The sequence below is a fragment of the Corvus moneduloides genome, chromosome 7 (genome assembly GCF_009650955.1).
Source record: "Corvus moneduloides isolate bCorMon1 chromosome 7, bCorMon1.pri, whole genome shotgun sequence".
Taxonomy (NCBI): Eukaryota; Metazoa; Chordata; class Aves; order Passeriformes; family Corvidae; genus Corvus; species Corvus moneduloides.
In genome coordinates, this window is record NC_045482.1 from 3,806,252 (window position 1) to 3,827,093 (window position 20,842).

Here is a 20,842-nt window from a genome sequence, read left to right on the forward strand (position 1 = left end):
GACAAAGACTATAGTATTAAATCAGAATTTTCAGAGGAACTTTACTTGGAGCTTTTGTTTCACAGAAAAGCTTGTAGAGTTTGAATTGTTGCATTGAGGTCACTTCCATAGCCAATAGCCTATGTTCAAATCAGTCAATAATGCTCTTAAAAGTACTGAAACTATGGATGTGTGTTCATGATAGAGCTGGTAACTGGGTAATACGGATGCAAAAATCACTCTCCATTTTATAGTTTAAAAAAAAAAAAAGTTGCTTTTCAAGGAGTTACTAAAAAAAAAAAAAAAAAGCAGTACTGTGTTGGCATGTGCCCAGAGTTCTGCAAAATAAACTCTGTGAAAATTAAATCCATTTTAAAGTATTTTCCTGAGCTAAAGTTTCTGCTTAGACTCTGAAGTGCAGTGAGATCTCTGGAAAAAATTCCCTTTGTCGATCTGGCTTTTCAACTGAGTGCCTGTCAGCTGTGAATAAAGCCAGAATTTTTGGCAAGGTACTTTTTCAGACAGAACAACTTCAGTTCCTTGCTCTTCACAGCGTGGTACTCCTCTCATTGCTTTGTATCTAATTCAGCCTGTGGTGTGAGAACACCCCAGTTCTGAACTGTGCAGAAGCACTGCTGCAGAGTTACAGGGAGAAAAGACTTGGTCTTCAGAGGTGTGCCTGTGACTCAATAAATCCCTTGGTGTGCCTGTGACTCAATAAATCCCTTGGCGTATTCCAGGGAAACACTGCTTGAAAACTCCGCTCTTCAAAACTTCACACTTTTTTGCCTGTTGATTCATAGATTTTTCAAGGGCAAAAGGAGCCTTGAAACATCATTAGCTCTATTTCCTGTATGCAGAGGCCTGAAATATCATCAGCTTGCCTGGTGTGGATCTCAGGAACTTCCCTGGCCTCATCTTCCAACCTGGCTCTGAGGTTCCAGTGACCGAGGGATGGGCAAGCTCAGGGCTCTGGTGCTCTGTGCACTCTCCTCGCACTGCTCTGGAGCTTTTCAGAAGTGCAGCTGTCCCTCCAGAAGTTGGTTACTTCCCAGTATTAAAAGGAATAATACCAGCTGCCTTTATCTCTAATCTGAGCACAATTTTAAATCCCAGATGTTGCATCTCCCGCTTTCTCTGGCTGGCTCAAAGAGCTCTCGTAGCCAGCTTTTTCTCCCTGTGTACTGTGTCATCAGCTCACCTCCTGATCTTCCAAAAGCTAGACAGATAGAGGCTCTCCTATGTCTCACAAGGAGGAATTTCTTTCCAGCCCCAGAGTAATTTTAATTGCTCATCAATGTAAGCTGTGTATTTTTCAGTTTGCATTTGGAAGGCAGAAGCCAAAGCATGTGTGGCATTTTATTACCGATAGAACCAATGGAAGTAAAAATTACATCCTTTGTGTTTCAGCTTCATGTGAGGAGTTTAGTGTTCAGGCAGTTCTGATATCTGCGTGTTTTAGAGACTCCCTTTTTTTCCCCATCAAATACAGCCTGTGTGTTCTATTCTGAAACATGCAATCTTATGTTTGGCTCTATAAAAGTCATTTGGTGTGAGTGACTCCAGCTTACTCACCAGCCTGGCTCGCTCTCTGATACTGGATGCTCCTCACTGTAGTTTGTTGGGATTTCACTCTTCCTGTCACCTGTACACTTTAGTGCCTGGGATATTTTAATAATTTCTAAACCTCTGTCTGGAATATTAAGAAGTGCCAGTCCTGGGGATCCCTGGGGAACAACACCCCAATTGTATTATAATTGCTCATTTACAGCTACTTTTGGAGAGTCCCCAGTTAGCTGGGTCTTAATGCATTTTTCATGTGTTTTATTAATATTGAAACATAGAGACAAATCTAATTAAATGTTTACCATTTAGCCAGTGCTTTGCATTTTAATTAAAGGAACAAAAAATGGACTTCCCACGTGCGTAGCTGCTTATGAAGTCAACCCTCTGTGCTCCTGGCAATCCAAGCTGCCAGTGACCTTACCTGGGAGAAGGTGTCTTTGGAAGCATTACAGCTCAGTTTGACATACTTATCCCTGTGTTTGGTTGATGGGAGTCAGTGCTGGCTCCATAATTGTCTTTTTAAATTTTTTTTTTAATATTTTTTTTTTTTTTTTGGAGACAGTGTTTTGTGAGTTGCTTTTTCAGGTTAACCTGCCCCACAAACCCCAATAACTGAGTGTTTGCTGAGCCATGTTCTACTGCCAGTTTTCCACATGCTTATCAAAAGGAGTAGTAGGGTTTCTAAAATATACTTCTTTAAAATATTACAGAAATTGGAACAATCTGATAGAAACTTAGTTTAGTAGAAATGTCTTTATGTCAAACTAGTTTAAGGCCAAAAGCTCCTTACATTTTTTTCTTAATTGTTATAGCAGAAAATCAGACATGTGGATATAGGTACATTCTTTTCAGCATATGTAGTATATTCTTGTACTGTGTTTCACAAGAAGCATGAGTTGATACGTGCATGGAATTTTGTATAAGTGATAAGCTTTATATTCTCCCTTTGGTACTAAGAGTCTGTGTTTGGAGTTGCTGGCAAGGTATGTGGATGAATTTGTGTACAGCCATTTATTGCAGATACAGAACAAGGCCTGACAGGTGGGCAGCCCCTTGATTTAATGTTCAGTAGTGACCTTGTAATTCTCCACAGAGCACAGTAACTCAGCTTTTGTACCAGTAGTTGCAATATTAGAAAAGGATCATTTTTACACAAAGCCACTTACCTGGAAATTTATACTCGGGTCAGACCATTGGGTGTTTAACTCTGAAGTAATTATGTGATAGCTGTGAAGAATAGGAGTTTGTCAGATCCTTGCAATCAAAAGTCCTGACCTTACACCAGTTCTCAGGTGTGCTGTGCCTAAACTGTATAAAATGCTGTTCCATGTCCACATCAGTGTTTTGAACTGGGCCACCCAAACCAGACTTCCGCACAGGACCCGTCCTGCTGTGCTTGGGAAGCCACAGCCACACTGGTGAAATATGGAGTCTTGGGTCAGACTTGGGTCAGAGCAGGAAAAGGATGGAGTCCTTTCCCTCAGGTGTAAAAAAGCCATTGGTTAGTAAGGGTTGAGGAGAGGTGAATGCAGTGAACATAAAAGTACAAGGACAGCTTTCCTTCAGACCAGTGGATGCTTCTGTAACAGGAGACAATTACATGTAAATCATGAGTATTTGCAAACCCACTCCCCATTACTCAGAACCAGGACACAGATGAGATAACCACGTTTTGTCCAGTTATTCCTGCAAGGTATTTTGTGTTTTTTTCCAAGCACAAGGATTTTGCTCTGTAGAAGGCCAAAGTAACAGCAATATATTTATGTATGCCGGTGAAAAGAAAAGAGGGAAGTGACTAATTCATGCTTAAAGCCACCTTTCAGAATAGCTAGTGTATCATTTTTGGTGTACATCTAAATTGGAAACTACCTACGGAGAAAATGGCATTGCAGAAAGTATACCCTGAAGACGTTTGTTATTGCAGAGTTTGTTAAATTATAGCCTTTCATTGAGGTTATTACTTGAAGTTCAATTAACATTTTAAATGTATGGTTGGAGACCAGCAAACGGGGCCTCAGCAGACAGGTGGTCTGGGTACAGAACATGTTCCCTGCCGCCAGCATCACCATGGCAAAGCCAGGAGGAGAAGCTGTTCTTTTCCATAAAAAGCCACAAACATCTCAACCGTTTTGTGCAAGCTCCTTCCATGTGGCACACGCTTCACAGGCTTACAGCAGTGCACTTCAGCAGCAGTGCACGGTTTCATGGACATCTCAGTTGGAAAAAAAATCTTTTATCAGCCAGACAGAAAGTCCCACAGCTGCCTTTTGTTCAGTCTACATGGAGGTTGCTTCTCCTTCCATTAAGGAATCTCCAGTCCAGACAGAATTCATTTATTTACCTGGAATTGAAAGACAAATACAGTAACAGAAAAATTTGATTTTAAAGAATAGTTTTTGCCAAGCAGATATATCTGAGGATGGAGGAGTATGTGAAATCTAGTGGTACAATGAACTTGATTTGCATTGGAATGGCAAGCTGAACTGCTTGAAGTTGCCTGTAATGTTTTTTCCTCAACCCAGAACAGTGTGTTTTAAATAAAGGGAATCAGTTTAGCTTTCTAATAAATACCTTCAGCCAGCATTTTCAGAAGGGATTTGTCAATTGGTGACTGCCCTTGAAACCGATTTGAAAGGCAAGCAGACGTGGCATCTAATGGAAATACGATGCCTCTCACAGTTGAGTTACTGAATAAAAAATAAGTAACGAATGCAAATAAGAATAAATAATGCTGTGAGGGACAGAACTTATGCTGCCAGAGCCTAGCAAAGTAACTGCTACACAGGTGGGGATTTCTAGAAGTCGTGAGCACAGAGAGGAGAGCACGGAGAAAACCAGCATTAACAGTTTCTGAAGAATCTCTGGCATGGGCATCTCTTGGCGCTGAGAAATATATTTTTGCAAAAATACAAGCAAAAATACACAAGTGCAGAACCATCCCTGTCCCTGCCAAAGTGCTGACCAGTTTCACTGAGTATCTTCCTTCCTTCTTGTAGCAGTTGCTGGGTGAAAGTCACCCACCCAGTGGCAGAGGTTACCATGCTGATGTATAAAATATTGCAGTGGTTCTCTAGATACAGCACTGAAGTAGGGCTCCACGTAGTGGTGTACAGCAACTGTTGGCAAATGCTTATCTGTTAATGGCAACCTGTGTGTGTATAATGTACTACTGCACAGCACCTGTTTATGGCAGATTGGTGTTTAAGCAGTGTATTGCACAAGGGAGAGACTTTCAGGCTGAATGAAAGCATTCCTCTCCATTACAGGCAGCTTGTTTATCACAAGCACCGGTGTTTCTTGAAAGTAGGAAACAACCCCCAAATACTGGGAATATTTAAAACAGCCTAATTGCGTGGTGATTGCCAGATTTGTAGTGAGTGGGTGGGTGGGGTTGGTCTCTCGCAGCAAGCTTCAGCTGCTCTCACAACCTGCCTTCGAAGAGCTGCTTAGGGAAAGGAAAGAAAGAGTATAAAATCAGTTGCTGAATAGTGTCTGCAGGATCTGGAAGCTGCTGTGTGCCTCTCACCCCGCATGTCCCAGCCCCCCGCTCAGATGGGCTTGGTTGGTGCCTCACAGGGGTGGCTGCAGTGTTGGAACTATCCAGGTGGCCTCTCCCAACACACTGTTCTGCTTCCTTCATCAAACACAAAACCACCCCAAGCCTTTGTTGCTATCACATCTGTGTTTTTTAAGGATTTTGTTAGGTCTGTCTGTTCTGGCAGAAACTCTCAGAACTGTCACGCGAGTTGCTGTCCTGTGGACAGCCTGGCTAAAGGGCTCTGGTCACAGGTCTGCCCGAACTCAGGGCAGCTTCAGGGTCTTCCTTCTGGTCCCTTCACACCTCCTGCAGTATTAAACCTACATGACAGTCCCATCATGCCCAAAGCATCACCTCCTAGCAGGTCTCTGATAGCTGAAGATTGTCCAGGAAATTGCAGTTTGAAATTTGTATTATTATTTTCATTAAATTTTTGTGTGTAGCAAACACTAAATTTAAATATCAGCATATATGTCCAACCATTGTTTTCCAACAGAGAAAGGGCTTCTGTGGGCCAAGTATTGTTTCATAATAATCAGTTTTGTTTCAAGTAGCCAGAAATACATTTTAGATAATCATATTAAGAGGCCTACCCAAACTTCAAAAACTGGCCTAAAACAGGACTCCAGATTTCATGGGAATGAGGAATTCCTTTCTAGTATTTACATATAATTAAGTCAAAAGTTGATTACAACATTAGCACTTCTAAATACACCCTGCCAGACTCTAGGAATACTACAAGACATCAAGAAAGAATAAAATGAATTTTAAAAGCCAATTCAAGTTCTGATTTCCTTTCTTTGAGGTTATTACTTTGTTTAAAAAATGAAAACTGTATGTCCCTCTGTTTGAACTTTATTACTGCTTTGGCTGCATTACAGGAAATTATAACGGGACAGTATTTTGACTTATGTGGTATTGACTGACTTGATCTGTTTGAAGAGCTGCTACTAAATCCACACAAGAACACTCCCAGCTGTGTGTTTGAGTTTGTTGAGAGCCTCCTTTGAAAATCTCCTCTAACAGTGCAGGAATTTTTCTCCCAGCACTGCACATTGTGTCCCTGAAAAAAGCAACTTATATCTGCATCCTTCCATTCTCAGCCCCGTTATCCATCGGGCAGTGAAGTGCTGCTGCTCCTATGGACAGAGACCTGGCTCCAGATTTATTCCAGGCACTGCCACTGGTGCCCATGGGATCCCCTGCTGCTGGCTTGTTTGTGGGTTTGGATTTCCTGTGCTGTCACACCAGGAAAGTGCCAGGACTGAGAGCCACGGGGTAGTGACCTCGGGAAGGGAAGGATGCAGGTGTCAGTGCAGGGCATGGCAGTCACTGCTTCTTAGACAGGAAATGCAGGCACTTCCCAACACCTCCATGCAGGGGGAAATGCTGAGGTGAATATAAAGGCATAGAAGATGTTGGCTTTCTATGGTCTCTGTCTGCTGGAATCTGCAGTGCCTTCCTCTCACAGACCCGTCTTCTGCTCACACTCAAAATTTCCTCAGTAAGACGGACTTTTCTCCCCTTTTTATCCACATTATCAGCTCAGGAGTTCTTCAGGGTGTGGGAGGGCAGGGTTCAGTTTCCTCCTTGCATCAAGGCATTCAAATCTGTACATCCTGGTTCTCGCCTCCCAGTGGAAACTGCCCCAGGCTGGTCTTAGTTGGGGTCTTTTCTATTTTTCTGTTGAAATTCTGAGTATTAAGTAATCATTAAGTTAAATACAGATATAGTCCTAGGGGTGCTCTGATCCATGGCTCACCAGTGATCACAGCCACCGAGCTGTGGGGCATGAGCCCAGGAATGGTTGTGTGCTGTGCCCCGCTCTCTCCCTTTGAGGCTGAAGAGCTCCCTGTGCCAGGAGAGCTGTCCTGGGGAGTGATGGCTGCCAGCTTGGTGCTCTCCCCTTCCAGAGAGCAGCCCCCAGACTGTTTCTTGGCTTGCTGACCCAGGAGCACAGAGCCTTCATCACGGGAAGCAAAGGAGAGAACGAGACGCCTAGCTCCACACCCTGGGTGAGAGTTCACATACAGGTGGCAGAATAGCACCCTCTCCTTCCCCACAGAGGAAAGGGAAAATAAGAGTTATTCCAGTATTTTGAAGGGGCCCGTGGTTGAGATCTCTGTGCTTTGGGGATGGTCCACTGAAGGGACTGTTTCATTCTGACCCCAGTGTAGACCCCCATCAGCAGGGACCGGGCTGCACTTCTGCTCCTGCTGCACTGTGGGAGGAGGGGCAGTTACCTATGGATGATTTTTTTAACAATAATGATTACAACAGAAGGATTCCTGAGGCTTTGTTGTTCTTGATGAGCCTGCCAAGCAGCAGGTATGACTTGACCTATCATTTTAGCCTTCTGGCTGAGTCTCCCCATTTGCTCAGCATCCCTGTGTGCATGTTCAGGAAGGCATTTGATGCTGATTGGAACTAATTCACCATCACAGTGGGGGGAATTCACTTATATTGCTCTGTGCTAACAGCTATAAGCAGTGATAATTAATAGCTCCTAATTGCTTAATCAGTGTAAAGTTTTAGTCTATGTCATATGTGAAGGTTTTTATTTTGTGTGGATGACTAAACCCCCAATTAATGCATCGAGTCACACAGCCTTACCAGCACTGTCTGCTCCAGACAGAGAAAAATAACCAGTGTCTTCATTACCCCCCTCAGGTCCCTTTCTGTAGTCATTACCGTGGCCTGAAGACATTTTTCTGTAGCAGCTGCAGTAATGTTACAGTGAGCTCCCTATCAGCTCAGAGCTGTCAGCAACAGATATGAATCCACCAGCCTGAGCCCGTTCAGTGCTGCTGACATGCTCTTCTTGACTTTCCATTTATTCCTTTACCTCTGGTGGCCAATCTCTCTTAAAATCAAAACTGTCTGCCACCAGCGTATCTGGCAATACTCTGTAATTTTGCAGTTCTCAACAGATGCCCAGTCCCTGTGCACACGCAAGGATTGTCTCCATCCCACATTACTCAAGGAAATGCATCCCTCTTTGGTATTCAGTTTTTGTTTTCTTCAGTGCTGGCTGAGTTTTATCTCTGCTCCCTCTCCCTGCTCTCCCTCACACTGTCCGTGTATCTCTTTCCGTGCCTGTCTTTCAGGGCATATCTCTTGGATTGTTTTCATTTCCCAGACCTGTTTCCCAGGCCAGTTTCTTTTCAGCTGCCTGTCCCTGAGTCCCTCTCCATTTGTGTTTGTCTCTTTTCTTATCTGCTGAGGAAGATGAGGGGGAGATAGAGGTGTTGACTGGCAGAGCTGGAAGTCCCTGTTGGAAATGATTGTGAGCAGGAGTTTGCTTCCACCCTTACTGAGCTCCAGGCTGGATGCACCCTCTTGGCAGGTGGGGTTGGGTTCTAGGGAACTGTTGGATGGATGGATGGATGCATGGATGGATGCATGGATGGATGCGTGGATGGATCCACAACAGGTGCTGTGCTTTTCCACAGTGTAAGTGCTCACTGATGAACCCTATGAGAGTTTTGTCTGTAAAGGGATCCCATTAATGTTTGTGCAGGGTGTCTCCATTGGGCATGGAGACTTCAGGAGAGAAGCAAACATGCAGAGAGGAGACAGAAAGGTCAGCTGCTGCCATTTACCATAATAAAAGTAACAATACCAATGCAGGTACAGCTTGTTAAAGAAAAGCCTGAATTTTATGGGACTAATCCTACACTGGAAAACTATTTGGTGATAGATTCTAAGGTGAATTCATCTGACATGAGTGAAAGCCACATAGTTTTTTAGCAGTGGAATTGACCCTTAGATTTCTGTATCCCATAATGCGTTACAGAGAGGGAGAGAAAATGAGCACTAGGTATTTCTATCACATGTTTTCTTCTTTTACGGAAAGTTTTACTTTTTCTTGCAACGTGTCTCTCCTGCCATAAGGGAAGGAAATCCTGGGAAGTGTGAGACTCTCTTAGGTAATTAACTTTCAAATTGATACGAGAGATCTGAAGGCTAGCACAGGGCCGGTAGGAAATGCAGAATTATTTTTACCTAACAAAGAAGTGTGAGTGAATGAATGAATGTGTGACTATAGGAATAGTCAGACAAGGACAGGGAAAGCATTATGGCCTGATAAAGGCGGAACAATCCATCACAACAATAGTATCTTTAATTCTCCTTAATGCTCTGCTGAGGTGTTTGAATTACATGCTGATTTTGTTATCTATACCTACATAGAACTAAGGAGTTTAGCTGCCTAGAAAAACACCACACAGCCATATTCAAACCTTCTGTCTCACCTAAGCCATGCAAAGAACAGCCTGGGACTCTTACCACAGAGTATACCTGGAATTTCTTGGACTTCAGGGCTGGTTATGTCTAGAAACATCTCTATGGTGTCTCTAGCATTTGTGCAGGAGTGAATTTTTCAGGTAAAGGATGAGTTTCTAAGCAGCTTACAGAAGCTACTAAATGATTTATAACTATTTTGATAGTTAATCAATTATTTTAGATTGTTAGGTAAGTAAAGAGGGTGCTTAAAACTATGGCTTGTAACCATCTAAGCCACTTTATTTTGTTTACTTGCACTTCAGTATCAGTGTGTTGCAGATATCCTAATACTGAATGATGATTTATTAACCTGATAGAAACCATCTGTAAATGTAAGTTTTGTGCAAAGTGAGACACTTCTCTTATTTCTGCTTTTCTTTGTCTTGGTTTGAAAGACAGGTATCTGCTAAGGAAGGCAGAAGCCTCCCTTGGAATGGCAGATGCAACCCCCCTTCCCTCTGAGTTATTATAATTTTGAAATCAAGGGCTTTTAGGCAAAGATGTGGGAAATAGGAATAACAGTTCTTTACTATTATATATCTATATGTGTATAACCAGTCAAACAAACAACAATAACTATGGCAGTAACAGCAAACAGAACCACAAACCCAGTGCCAGCCTTCTCGGCTGTCAGGCCCTTTCCCCTCGGGTGCAGTTCCGCTCGCAGCCGGCAGGGGCGCTGGCGGCTCCCGGTGAGCAGGGCAGGTGCGATGGTTCCCCCGCGGCTGCAGGGGGCGCTCCGGAGCGAGCTCGGGACACACGCGGCACCAGTGCCCTGGGATCCCGGGAAGGGATGGAACAAAGGCTTCACAAACCGCTGGGCAGCCGATCCCGGACTCTCGGGAACAGCAGGCTGGAACGGCAGGGATGAGCACAAATCCCGGGTGGCAGACGAGGTGTATCCAAGCAGGGAACCCCCCGGAGGTCGGGGCAGGTCGAGCAGGGCTACAATGCAGCGAAGGCTCGAAGCAGCTGCGGGGCAGGGCGGCCACAGCCCGGCTCCCAGTGGGGCAGGGAAGGCGGGCTTGGGATCCCGGGGCTTCTCCAGCAGAAGGAAAAGTGGCTGAAGAAAGCAGCTTCCCTCTCTGTCCTAACACCAGATCGAACTGCCCACACACCCGGGTGAAACAAAAAGAGCAGCCAGGTCTTTTGTTTTTCTGAAGTACCTGGCCATTTGTTCCCCATGCAACATGTATTGGGGGGGGGAAATTCCTTTAACAGAAAAAAACCCAAAAAACCAGGAGAGCTCCTAAAACCCCAACATCCTTCTACTGAGAGGGGTCTGCTCAAGGCAGCTGGCATAGCTGATGGGGAGGAAGCAGTGTTTCTTCTCTGTATGACACTGAACTTAGAGCTAAGAGGAGGACTTCATTTTTCTTGTCTCATCAGTAACTTAATCCTTTGCGGTTTTACTGTTTCTGAAATAATAAAGTCAGTCTGGAGTCAAAGGAAAGCCCTTCTCAGTTCTCAGGAAAACACAAGGATGAAGTAACCTTGGTCTTTCCCAAGCTAGTGAGCAAACATTTTCTGCTGGTGGCTTTCCCTGGCTGGGAAAACAGAAGCGTCTCTCACAAATAAAACTCTATCCTGGAAATGACAAGGAAGGTGCTCTGGCCAGAGTCTGTAATTCAGATCTGTTGCAGTAGTTTTACCCAAGGGAAGACAGCCCAGGAGACAAAACATTGGTTTTCTGTGTGCAATTTGCCAAAGCAAAATTAATTCTCATGTTCCAGTGGGAATCTGCCCTTTCTTAACCTAGATTTCATAACAAAGCCTGTGAAAATTATGGAAGCCTCCAAACTGTCACTGTGTGTGCAAAACAATGCTACTATTCAGGAGCAGAAATGTACTCCAGTGTCCCAGCTGTAATGGGGAGGAGAATTTTGTAGGTTCTTCTCTTCCTTATCTTGCTTGGAAAAGGAAAACACAGGGTTTCCTAATGTGCCTTCACTAATGTGCAAGAATCAAGTGAATGGGCCAAGGTTGTGCCCTGCAGAGGGGTTTTTTTGGCCAAATTCTTTTAGCCCTTTCTGCTGTATGCTGGAGGGGTTTAGAATATTTTAGACACAACGAATGACAGGAATGATTTATGCCACAAATTGTTTAATAATTTTTTTTTTCAATTCTGTTGCCTCACAGTCTAAAAATCTTAAGAAATAGATACAGGAAGATCTGTGAGTAGTGGTAGAATTTCTCCAAGGGCCTTGTCAACCTTAGGGCCAATACATTTATTATCATTTAAGCCTGACATAGAGATAGAATTGTGAGATCTGCTCCTCACATGAATGCTTGTTATGCTCCTGAGTGCTTATGTTGACTTCCACAGGACTATTTTTGTTTTAATTTTGCAGAGCTGGTCTTTAATGTGTTTCAATCTGTCCTTATTACAGGACAGATTTTCCCTTAGTGGGGAAAACCAGGTGAAATACAGAGGCTTGTGAGGGCAGAATCTAGACCAGTTCATACTGAGAGCAAAGAAAGTTATTTTTCTCTTTAAACAACCAAGTCAATATAGATACACTGTTTGGAGGGAGTTTGGTTTTTAATTCTCAGTATATTTGACCTTCAAAAGGACACATAACAATGCAATTCAGAGGTGTGCTGCCTACAAGCTCAGCTCCTGGTTGTGTCTGTACAGCTGAGAAAAGTGAAAACAATGAAACAGACACTTTTGAGTTCCCAGTGAGAAAAAAGGAAACTGGCAGCCTTTTCTTGCTTTATTGTTAAATATCTCTATTTAAATGCAAATCATCATCTGACACTGCCAAACAAAGTCATGTACCAGGCAGCAGGCATGCAAGTTAAATTTTTTTTTAAAATTATGTTTTGAAGATGCTGAATTGCTTTTATTTCCAGGAGGAATAGAGGTGGCTGAATAAATTTTTGGCTGCGTACCGAGGATCAGCTCAGCACCTAAGAGCTTCAGATATGAAGATTTCTATTTTAAGAGCATCTTTTACAGAATCTCTAGTTAGGAATCACTTGGAGGTGATGCCTTAGGTTTTAACTTTTATATTTTTCGAATCCTGTACTGCCTGGTGTGTAACTCTGAAGTTTCATGTGACCTGTTAACTTTTGCTCTCTCGTGCTAGGCAGACATAACAAGCCTCTCTAGGTTTCTACCTCAAGGACACCAGGTGCCAAAATGGGTAAACTAAAGCCTAGAAGGGGGGCAAACTTGGGGTAGTTACATCATTAACTGAAGTTATAATTGGAGAATTAACCCTGATACACAAATGGACCAAACTTATAAAAGTGTGAAGAACCCGTGACCCAGAGTCCATCTTGGGTGTAGCCTTTTGACTGCCCAGGGTGTACCTTTGAAGGCCCTTCAAATAAATACCTACTTTTATTCTCTTATTTTTGTCTAGTCTCTGTTTTTACGCGGCCACCTCAAGGCATCAGAGGGATGCTGAAGTTTTCTTCTGTGTTATCCCACAGCACATGTTGCAGTGGAAAGCCCAGTGTTTACAGTATGGTTTGGAATGGGGTGGAATCCAGGGACAAAAAGGGGAAGGACAGCCAAACTGCAGCCTTACTGTGCCTCAGGAATGTGTGGTTGAAAGTGATCTGTGCAGTGCTTTCTGGTGCTGGATGCAGGGCCTCCAGCTTTCTCCCTGCACTCCAGACCTCTGAGCCTAGAGAGGCATGAGATTGGACCTCAAGGAAGGATTGGGATAGAGGAGACTCTTGCAAGAGGAGGCCCCTTTCTGGGTGGGTTGTGGCTCCTCCCGAGCTGCCCCAGCAGGGATGCTCCGGCTCAGGGGAGGGCCAAGCATAGCCCACAGTGGTGAAGGTTCTCTGAGTGTGCATCCATCCCGCTCCTCCTGCTGATCAGGAATAGCTAGTTAATAAAACCCACTTCCAGGGGAGCATTTCTATTCAGTTCAGCAAGTACCAAAATCAGCTAACAACCTGTATCTTATCAAGCCTCATCTGCTGAAATTCTTCCTTTAATTTGCTGTTTACCTCGCCTTTTTAAACTTTCATTCTTATAAATCAGTGTGGATATATTTGCTTTCTGTGCAGGGTTCCAGTAGTCTCTTAATAATCATAATAATCGTTATTACTGATTAAAGTTTCATTATTCATGCCAGATGGAGTGCCCTCCCTGTCAGCCAGAATGAGTTTGCATTTATGTAGGTACAGTACATTTGTGATCTAAATAAACATGTGGTAGAAGGTGACAGCAAATTATGTGCTGGTGATGTCAGCAACAATGTTTCCCAAGTATAATTGCTTTAAATGAACATGAATGCAACAAGGAGCTGGTAGTTTTAACAAGGTAGTTGGCATTCAGTGTGGTAATTACCAGTCAGCATCATCAATGGCACCAGGAATGCCAAGGGAGGAATGCTGGCTTTGAAAAATTAGTGACAGAGAGTCTGACTTCACACAACCATCACGGTGGGTTTGCTCAGCTCTGTAACATCTTGCAGGTGTGAGCACACTGCTAGCAGAGGAGCAGTGTTTGTCTTTAGGGTGATCCAGCCTTAGCTGAGAGACATTTTGCACTTTCTCTGACACCGTCTCCCATCAGGGCATGTGGCAAGTATTTGATTTAGTGTAATGGAGCAGTGTTAGCAGCAGCAGCTGTTAATACACGATTAAAAGGATTGAACCTGGATCAGGTTCAAAGGAGAAATTCACTTAGCAGAATCTCAGCAGTATTCAGTGATGGATAAAAGTTTAATCAAACACTAGGTTGGGTTCCTGCGATCAAAAGCGCAGCAATAAGGACTGTGCATAGTCTTCCATAAGCTTTACATTGGATTTCTCAGCTCATCCCGTCAGCTCTGGCTTTGTGAAGGGCTTTGCTGCCTGCCCCTCAGGCACTGCCACACCTGGGAGTGCACCTAGACTTTGGCCATGTCCAGATGGCAGCCATGGAATGGGGTCTCCATTCCCTCACAGCCCGGACTGGCGTGGGACTGTCTGAGCACTCTCTCCAGTGGTGTTGAACTGCAGCCAGAAGAGAACATTCCAGCTCTTCTCCTTGCTTGCCATTCCCTCTCACAGGGGTCAGCATTTTCCCATGACATGGACATGTGAACTCAACTCCCACTTCAGTCCAAGTGGATTTCAGTCACTAATCACTAGGTAGTTTACAAAACCTACCACTGCTAACGCTTCTTCTTCCAGCTATATTTTACAGTGAAAGCCCCTACAGTTCTTTTTCTTCAGGGACTAAACCTGTTAGCATGTGGAAAGATGATGCAGAGCATCATGTCCAAGGTCTGAAGGAACATGAGGTTCCTTCTGAAGCACAACCACAGGCAACTAAAGAACCAGCAGCCAGAAAACAGAAGGTCCTGTGAGCTTTGCTGGGGTTAAGTAGTTGTACAGGGCACATTTCCCTTACCATAATTTGGACACGCAGACCATGCAAGTTTGTGGGGAAGAGGGGTGGCTTTTAACCAAAGGCATTGGGTAGAGTGTCCCATTGTTCAGATGAAATTGGACAGGAGGTAGGTAGCTGTGTAGCCTTTCCAGCACAGCCATCTCTTCTGCTGTGGAAGAATCAGCAGGTCTTAAAGAGGCTGGGGAAAGCAACTGCGATAGCACTGAGTGATGACATTGTACCTCAGTCCTCCAGACTTGCTCATACTTCTTTTTGTTTTAAAATGCCCCAGTCATAATGCATACCAGAAAGGTATTTAGGGTATAAAACATTTAGATAAGTATCTGTATTTCATATAAGTTTGACACCAGGTCTGGTTATTTAGGTGGGCCTTTTTTACAGGCACTGCTGCAACCTTGCTAAAGCATAAAAACCTTCCAAAGACAAGATGGACTCTCCTCTTCCGCAGTTGCTGGATGTTAAAGGAATGAAAGGAAGCCACATTTCCAATCTCTCTCTTTCTGTCTGTCCTGCAGGTGGTCGTTGCCACAAGTCCTGCACAGGACGGTGCTGGGGACCAACAGAGAATCACTGCCAGACCTGTAAGTGTGTAAGAGTGAGAAACAAAGGATTGGAAAACAATGTAGCAGACATCCTACATGTTTTTTCTTTCAGTTGTGACGGGATGCTACAGTTGTGACGGGATGCTATGAATTCTGGGTTCAGTATAACTCTAAAATATACAAGGGGTTTTTTTTTCCAATGTTTTTACCAGTAGATTATCTGTTTTATTTTCCACCCATGTGAATGATATTTTTCTTTCCTCCCTTGTACTTTCTAAAACTGCTTACACTAACTTGAATTTTCGTTTCACTACTTGGTAGCAACATGGAGCACAGCTCTTGAGAATATTGATGGTTATTTTGGAATGTACTGAAATGAATACTGCAGGAATAGAAAAAAACTACAAGGCAGATTTGGAGATCTTTAATGACCACCTGACACTGCAGAGTTCCTGATGCCAAAATACTCTGTTAATTTCAATGGCAGCCTGGGAATATTACTGATCTTGCAGAACTGTTCTGTTTATAATAACTTCAGAATGTATTTGAGTTGTACTGAAAGAGAGAATAATAGTTTTTTTGTGAAGGAAGTAGTAAGTGAAGGTTTACTCAATGATGTTTGTCCTCTTGAATATAGAGAACATTAAAATGAGTTTCTTCCTTGAGTGTTTTAAGCTCCTTCACATAGGCACTAAAGAGCAAGAAGTACAGTCACAATACTAGCAGATAATAAAAGAGGAGAAAATTGAGAGCTTTTTCTACAAGTTTTTTTCTTTTTCCTGCTTCCAAGAGGGTGAAAACCAGTTGCTTTTACTGGAGTCACTCTAGCTGGGAAATTAAGTGGCTGCTGGGAGCTCCTCGGCTTCTTCAGCTTGTGCTTGTTTTCTTGGCTGAGTTGTAAATGGGTGGAAGGACTGTGACAAATGAGCCACTCCCAGATGAGCACCTCAACTGATCTCTGTGCTGAGGAGAGTCAGCCCAGTGTCATCTGCCTCTTTCCTGGGACATGGTAGGAACAGTGCAGCGATCCCTTAGGACATGTTGTAGGACTAAGTGATGCAGAGCAGATTCTTCTTTGTCTGAATTGAGCTAGGACATCTCCTTCCTTTGCTGGCAGTCTTTATGAAGGCTCCAAGGAAGTCAGTGCTCCTTACCAAGAAAAGAAGTAGGTTCTGGGTTGTGTGCTTAAGTAGATAATGGAAAGTGACTTAAACCCTAGCTGACCAAATTATTTTATATCATGGTTAGAAGTAATCAATGTTTTGTTTTTTTCTCTGTCCTAATAAGAAGCTTGTTTGTCTATTAAAACTTTGTAAACAGCTGCATAATCCATCCAAGCATGAGTAGATTTATTCAGGCCTTCTGTGGTTAGCCTATCCAAGAATAGTTTAAAATCGTGGCAGTTACATTCCATAAGGAGCCCATGATCCTGGCTCAGGCCGTGTCTCCAGCCTCATGGTAAGTCCAACCGTGTGGCTGCAGAGGTCCATGTGGCAGGATCAGCTCCCATGGTCTCAGCCTCTACAAAGCACTGCTCTCAGATAAGTGAACTGATTTGGTGGATTAATGTAGTAATACCAGGGAGAGAAAAGCTTATCTGCAGTGCTGTGAAGGCAGGAGCTCAGCAGGGCTGCACGGAAGGTTGGCTCCAGGAGTGACAGCTCTCCCTGCCTTCACAGTGGCTGCCCTCGCAAATCCAAACAGTGGGGACAGGCTAAGGCACAACCATAGGTTAAAATAATAAACTAGGAAAAGCCATAACCCATCTAAGTTTCAGGGACGTACACAGATCACACTCTTCTACTCGAGTAGCTGCTCCACATCCTCTTACCTTCAAGCCCACTCCACAGCCTGTGATTGTCAGGGACAGGAATTAATTTTACATCACAGACTTCCTCTTTTCCTCCATGACCTCACTGCACCTTGGACAAGCAGCAGGATTGAAGGAAAAGGCTGGCAGAGGGTATTTCTTCATTGTATTCTCACAATGTGTTTCCTGCGAACTTTGGGAAGAAAAGAGGGAGAATTTGAGTAGGGACTCAGAACATAGAAGTGCAAGTGGGACTATGCTTTTGCTGCCTTCATTTCTGACTTTAAAAGATGTGCTTGGCTTTCAGGCTGAAAAATGTTAGATCCAACCTGGAGATAGGATGAGTGGTGTTGTGCACATTGTGCCCACCTTAACCCTGTCACCTTGGGGATGCACGTCTTTCCAACACTTGTAGGAAAATACTCCAGCAGTGCTACATCTGAGTGCCAAACCATTTTGATCCTAGAAACAACTCAGAGCTGCATTTCAATAATTTCTTTTTTTTTTCTTGATTGAGGATTGAAGCAAAATATTCTAATGGGCCCCCCTCCCAAGATAAGATATAAATTATTTTCCTGGGTAAGGATAAAAAATGAAAGATCTTAATCCGTGTCTTTCATTTCAAATTACATATGGAAAAAAAATCTAAATCCCTTTGTTTTTTTCATGACTATCATCTACCTAGCTGCTTCTTATGTTGCCTTCCAGCAACATCTTTGTTGCTAACTCTGTCTGAAACACCACCTGCATCTAACTCTGTTCTAATGTCTAAATGTGACAAGAAAATTCATGTATTTAAGAAGACAATTAATAGGAAATTTAAGGCAAGCTGTTCTGTCAGGAGGTAGAGAAGATGAAATTCCAGGGTACTGTTTTACACAGTTAACAATCCTTTATTCTTTTATAATTAAAATATTAGTAGATATTAATAGGAAGAATTTGAAATCTAGATGATATAACTTGTTTCAGGGTCAGGAAAGGCTAATGTGAAAATACTTTTAAAAAGACTATTTTTCAAGGATATTGGGCACACGCTGAATAGAATGTAAACCACTATAAATAAAATCAAAATAAATGGTTTGGGAAGGCAGTAATCAAATTTGAAAATCTATGGTTAGGTTGTTAAAATTTTTGCTGTTCATGTCTGTTGAGAGTTTCATGTGGAAATTGAAACTTTTACAATTCAATACATTATTAAAGTGACAGATTATGCACTTTTCCCAGGAGGAATGTAACTGAAAAGAGAACAATCTAAATTAGAATATAGACCCAACTAAGGGAATGCAAAAAGACAACTATAACCTATAAATCAAACCTGGAACATGAAACATTTAGCAAATGTCAAGTGCTCCATGACTGTGTGTGTGCACAGGAGTGTGGTCTGAGCACAACTGTATTTATACAGTCCTTGTGCAGCTGGTGTTGCTGAGGAGAAGGTGCTAAATTAGAGCAGCAAAAGGTGAGCAGGAGCCTGGAGGGGCACACAGAAAGAGCTGAACCAGCAGCTGGGATCAATCAGGGAAACCCAGCATTCCTGCTTGGACCCAGCATCTTTAATTAAAACTCTTGTATTGCTCTAATAACTTTGCATGTTTGTAACACTTTCATTGATTTCAGTTACTTCCCATTTTTTCCTTCATAGATTTATGGTGTCCTGACACAATTAAAGATGAGGGGAAAATATAAAGGAGACTGATGTTTTGCACACGTACATAAGGTGGTTATTTCATCCCATCCCCAACACAGCTTATTGCTCTGAAATGCTGGTAGAGGTTGACAGTCTCACCCAGAAATCCATCTCCATGCACAGCATGTTTTTCAGGACTTTGGTGTTTGTCCTGTGGTCCTGGTCCTGACTGTGACAGTTCTGTGTAGTTGAACCCTCCAAATTCTTGGGGTCATACACATGATCTGTAGGAGTCCAGGCAGGTAGTTGTGCTGACCCTCAAAAGATCTGCTTTGAAGCTTGGGGTCTCAGCTGTGATTAGTGAGGGCCTCCTCATGGTTGTGTTGGGTGAAGATGTGAGTATCTAGCACCCGAAATGCCACATTCTGGGTGATATTTGTAATTCACTCTTTCACATAGGTCTTGAGTTACGGCTATAAAATCAATTAATTGTATTTGGAGGAAAGTGTTTAGGGAAAAAAGCTTGTTATCTTTTTAAACCAGTGCAGTTATGTGTATTTTCTGTGGGGTAACCCCCTGAGAATGATTGCAGGCAGCTGAACTGGTGAGTGATATTTATTTGCATCTGAGCAATCAGATTGTTTCAGGCCTGCAGACAATACACAGAATTGCCCTGTGTTTGTTTTGTGTTGGGGAAAAACCTTCCTTTTAAAGTGTCTTAAATGTGACTCCTTAAGATTATTCAGAGCCCTTTAAGCTCATTAATGTCTTGGTGTGTGTGGTGCCACTGAAGACACCTGACAGGTTCTCTCAGACCTGGACCTTTAACAGCAGCTATAATGCAAATATGGCATACAGTGAAGCAGGAGATAGATATGGTATGTTCTGGCCTCTTCCTAGAACAACATGTTGGCCTTTCTGTTGGCATTGTTTGTTCTCCCTGAAGAATAAACAACTGGGGAAGAACAGCAACAAACCTTTGCTGTAATTATTAGTTTTGCTTCAGGAAAACCCACAGTGTTCCCTATCCTGAGCAGCGTGGTAGAGACCCTCCTTGAGCAGGTGTCTAACCAGAAGCAAAATATACTTTTTGAAGGCATCCAGTTCAAGTATTGTGTTGAAGACAGGACTGTGTTCCTCCAGATCAGCCCTGGTGTGAATGGCCCATCCCAAGATTAAACCCAAAACCTTGGTGTTATCAGCACCATGCTCCAACCAACTGAGGTGTGCCACTGTCCCTCCTCCATGGGGAACCAGTGGCTCCATGGACAGGGTGGACATCATGGCCCACACCCAACAGCAGCTGGTTCTGGGGTAAATAAATCGGAGGTGAATTAGTTAGGTGGCTCACACTGATAATCCACACAGAGGGGCTTTACACCAAAACTTCCCAGGTTTAAGCAAAACGTCCAATAGCTGTGGGCCAGAAGCAAGGAATATGGTTAACAGTGGGCTCCCTGCATGGCCTCAAGGCACAGCCACAAGGCAGAATGTGGCTGTGGCCATGACAAAACACGAGATGCCGTGGCGAAGGCAAGGCAGAGCATTTGGGTGGTGTCCCCTCAGCTCTGGGACCAGCTGCTCCCCTGGGCAGTGGCACGGGTGAACGCAGAGCGTTTGGGTTGTGGGGTGCAGTGAACTGAACGGCCTCTGTGCCCCTCCGCTAAGGGGGAGCTGCTGGGAGTTGGTGCCCTCCCTCAAGTCAGGGTAAGGCTGGGCTTCACCTGCCTGTGAGGCAGACAGTGCCCAGTCTACTGCAAATCCTGAGCTGGTAGAAAACAAGACAGTCAAAGACTAGAAAAGGTATTTGTTCATTTTCATGAGCGAAGACTGTCACCACGGTGTGCTGGTGGCACACAGCCACAGGTACCATTGTTTCACATCTGTCTTAATGTTTATCAATACTGTCACTTAAATAAACAAATCTTTTTAATGTGCTTCTCAGACAGTATTGGCAGCAAGTGCCTTCACAGAATTTCCCAAATTTCTCAAATTAGATTGCACAAGGCACAAAAGCCTTTTCTGTTTGGGAGTTTCTCTCTGGTAGCAGCAAGATGAAATTGCTCTAAAAGCACATTGTTTCATTCCACAGATTATAAACAATCACTCCTCTTAAGTTATTTACATTTTTATG

General features: G+C 43.4%; 1 protein-coding gene across 5 annotated transcripts in view; it reads left to right on the forward strand.

The window, feature by feature from the left end:
• Window positions 1-20,842, forward strand: part of ERBB4 (erb-b2 receptor tyrosine kinase 4) — a 580,318-nt gene that overhangs the window by 389,237 nt on the left and 170,239 nt on the right. For all 5 annotated transcript variants that reach the window (XM_032114089.1, XM_032114092.1, XM_032114088.1 and 2 more), the window contains exon 5: window positions 15,245-15,310. In XM_032114089.1, the coding sequence (XP_031969980.1) occupies window positions 15,245-15,310 (66 nt within the window). The remainder of the gene's footprint in view (window positions 1-15,244; window positions 15,311-20,842) is intronic.